At 43.4% G+C, this 2,281-nt stretch overlaps 1 protein-coding gene across 1 annotated transcript in view; it reads left to right on the plus strand.

The window, feature by feature from the left end:
* Positions 1-2,281, plus strand: part of rbm24b (RNA binding motif protein 24b) — an 8,651-nt gene extending 6,370 nt beyond the window's left edge. The window contains exon 5 of the mRNA XM_043260384.1: positions 787-2,281. Coding sequence (XP_043116319.1) covers positions 787-1,093 — 307 coding nt within the window. The 3' untranslated portion in view covers positions 1,094-2,281. The remainder of the gene's footprint in view (positions 1-786) is intronic.

Here is a 2,281-nt window from a genome sequence, read left to right on the forward strand (position 1 = left end):
TCATTTCATTTTGAATCTTGCCACTGTCATGTTAGAATAGAGAGGGTCCTGCCCAGACTGTTCACATTACATGCTTCAACATTAAGATTCAACCAAAAACCTTTGGCGCACTAGCGGCTGATAAACAGAAGAAGAACGTTGTTGCCGGATCTACTTCTCGTCTATGACGATTCACGCAGGGTACTCCGCGGCGGAACCAAATAGTCCCAATATAAACACTTATTGTAGGTGTACTGTACAGGGCTTTGATGCAACCTGTGTTGTTAAAAGCGCTATTTAAATAAAAATGATTGATTGATTGATTGATTGACAAGCCAAAAACGCAGTTTGGGAAATGGATTGATTGTTTACTCGCGTATTATATAAATGACGTACGATTTGAACATAAAAAGTTACTGGCTGCAGAATTAAAGATGCACTAGCTCTGGAAACCTGTTCATTAGAAAGGAGTCTCACGATACTTTAGGCAGCATAGTATTATTATTATTATTGCATTAAATTCGAATGTGACAGTTTATGTAAAAAATAATGATTCGTACAGATTCATTCTGCCGGTATGTTATCAACGAAGCCCATTGGTATTTTTTATAGTAATACGAAACCGTTCAAAACAACAATGCCGTTTCAACCTGTACACCTTCGTAGCTTAAACACGCCAAACGCCCATTTTTGCGCGTTTCCGTTTTCATTTGCCGTGCTATTTACACGTAGGTTACACACGTGCGATCGGGGGCCAGTCGTGGCAATCCTATGTAGTGCACTGAACGCTGTCTCTGTGTTCCTCAGGATCCCCGCTCACTATGTGTATCCTCAGGCGTTTGTGCAGCCCAGCGTGGTGATCCCTCACGTCCAGCCCGCGTCCACCGCCTCGGCCGCGGCGTCTCCGTACCTGGACTACACCGCGGCAGCGTACGCCCAGTACAGCGATCAGTATCCGTACGCCGCCTCCCCGGCCGCCGCGGGTTACGTGTCCGCCGCCGCCGCCGCCACCGGATACGGTTACGTCCAGCAGCCCCTGGCGTCTCCCGGATCCGCCACGGCCGCGTTCGCTCAGTACCAGCCGCAGCAGCTGCAGACGGACCGCATGCAATGAGGAACCCGCCGTTTACATTCATGACTGTATCAGCCAAAGAAACTCATGTGTGTTTTTTTTATTGTTCGGTTATCGTTATTATCGATATTTTATTTGTAGGCCTAGTATTTAATATTTATTACGGAAAAGAAAGCTGTAGCTCGTCAAACATGATCGACACTGTGCGTTGCTTACATGCAACTAATGTTTTTTTCATGGTGCACTCACCCTTATGTGGTTAAAAAGCCTTGTGTTGCTGTCTTTCGGATAAGGAAACACTGGTTTTATTATTAAAGTATCACATTCGCATTTGCGTTCAGATGTCATTAACTGCACGCCTTTAAATCAAATTTTCACGAATATCTGCTTTTGCGTTAGTTATTCATTTAAAGGAGTAATTAGTGCCCAAAAATGACATTTTACTCACCCTCGGGCCATCTGAGATTAGTTTGTATTTTCGTCAGATATGGAGTTACTACATCAGTGCCTCAGCAATGGAAGTGAATGGGTGCCGTCGGAATGAGAGTCTGGTAAAAGCATGCGACACTCCACAGCGTTCCGGTCCATCGGTTAACATCCGGAGGAGACGAAAAAAGATGAAAAACATCCATCAACGTGTTTCCAGCTCAAGTAATCCATAATAATGCTTCCTCCGGTGAAAAAGTGGTCTGGTCTGAATCAGGAGAGGAATAGTCGCGTCACAAAACGGCTCTAAACTAATATTTGTCTGGATTTTGATGTGAGAGACAACAGTAGATGGGCTTTTCACTGATTGCTTGTTGATTATTCTGTTTTTATCAGACTCTCATTCCGACGGCACCCATTCAGATCCACTGCATCAGTGGCCCGTTTCTCCAAATCCGATGAAAAGAAAACTCATTCTAATCTTTCGGATGAGCAGATGTTCAGCACATTTAGATTTTTTTGGTGAACCACACTTTTAAGCTCGTCACATGTCAGATTATTTGTTTAATGGATGCCCGATTATTTTCGTAAGCGCTCTAATGACCTCACGATCGTGAATATAGTGCTGTCGGACAGATTAGTGTTTAGTTGGCTTTGGAAATCAAACCGTGTGCCTTACAGAATACACCGGTGCCTTAATACAGCATACTGTAACTGATGGTTTCTGGCAATATTTTGGGTTATTGAAAAGATTAATTTTTATATGTATGACATGATTTTCGAAAATAAAAGCTTTGAGCACTA

Source organism: Puntigrus tetrazona, chromosome 16 (assembly GCF_018831695.1).
Source record: "Puntigrus tetrazona isolate hp1 chromosome 16, ASM1883169v1, whole genome shotgun sequence".
In the NCBI taxonomy this organism is placed as follows: Eukaryota; Metazoa; Chordata; class Actinopteri; order Cypriniformes; family Cyprinidae; genus Puntigrus; species Puntigrus tetrazona.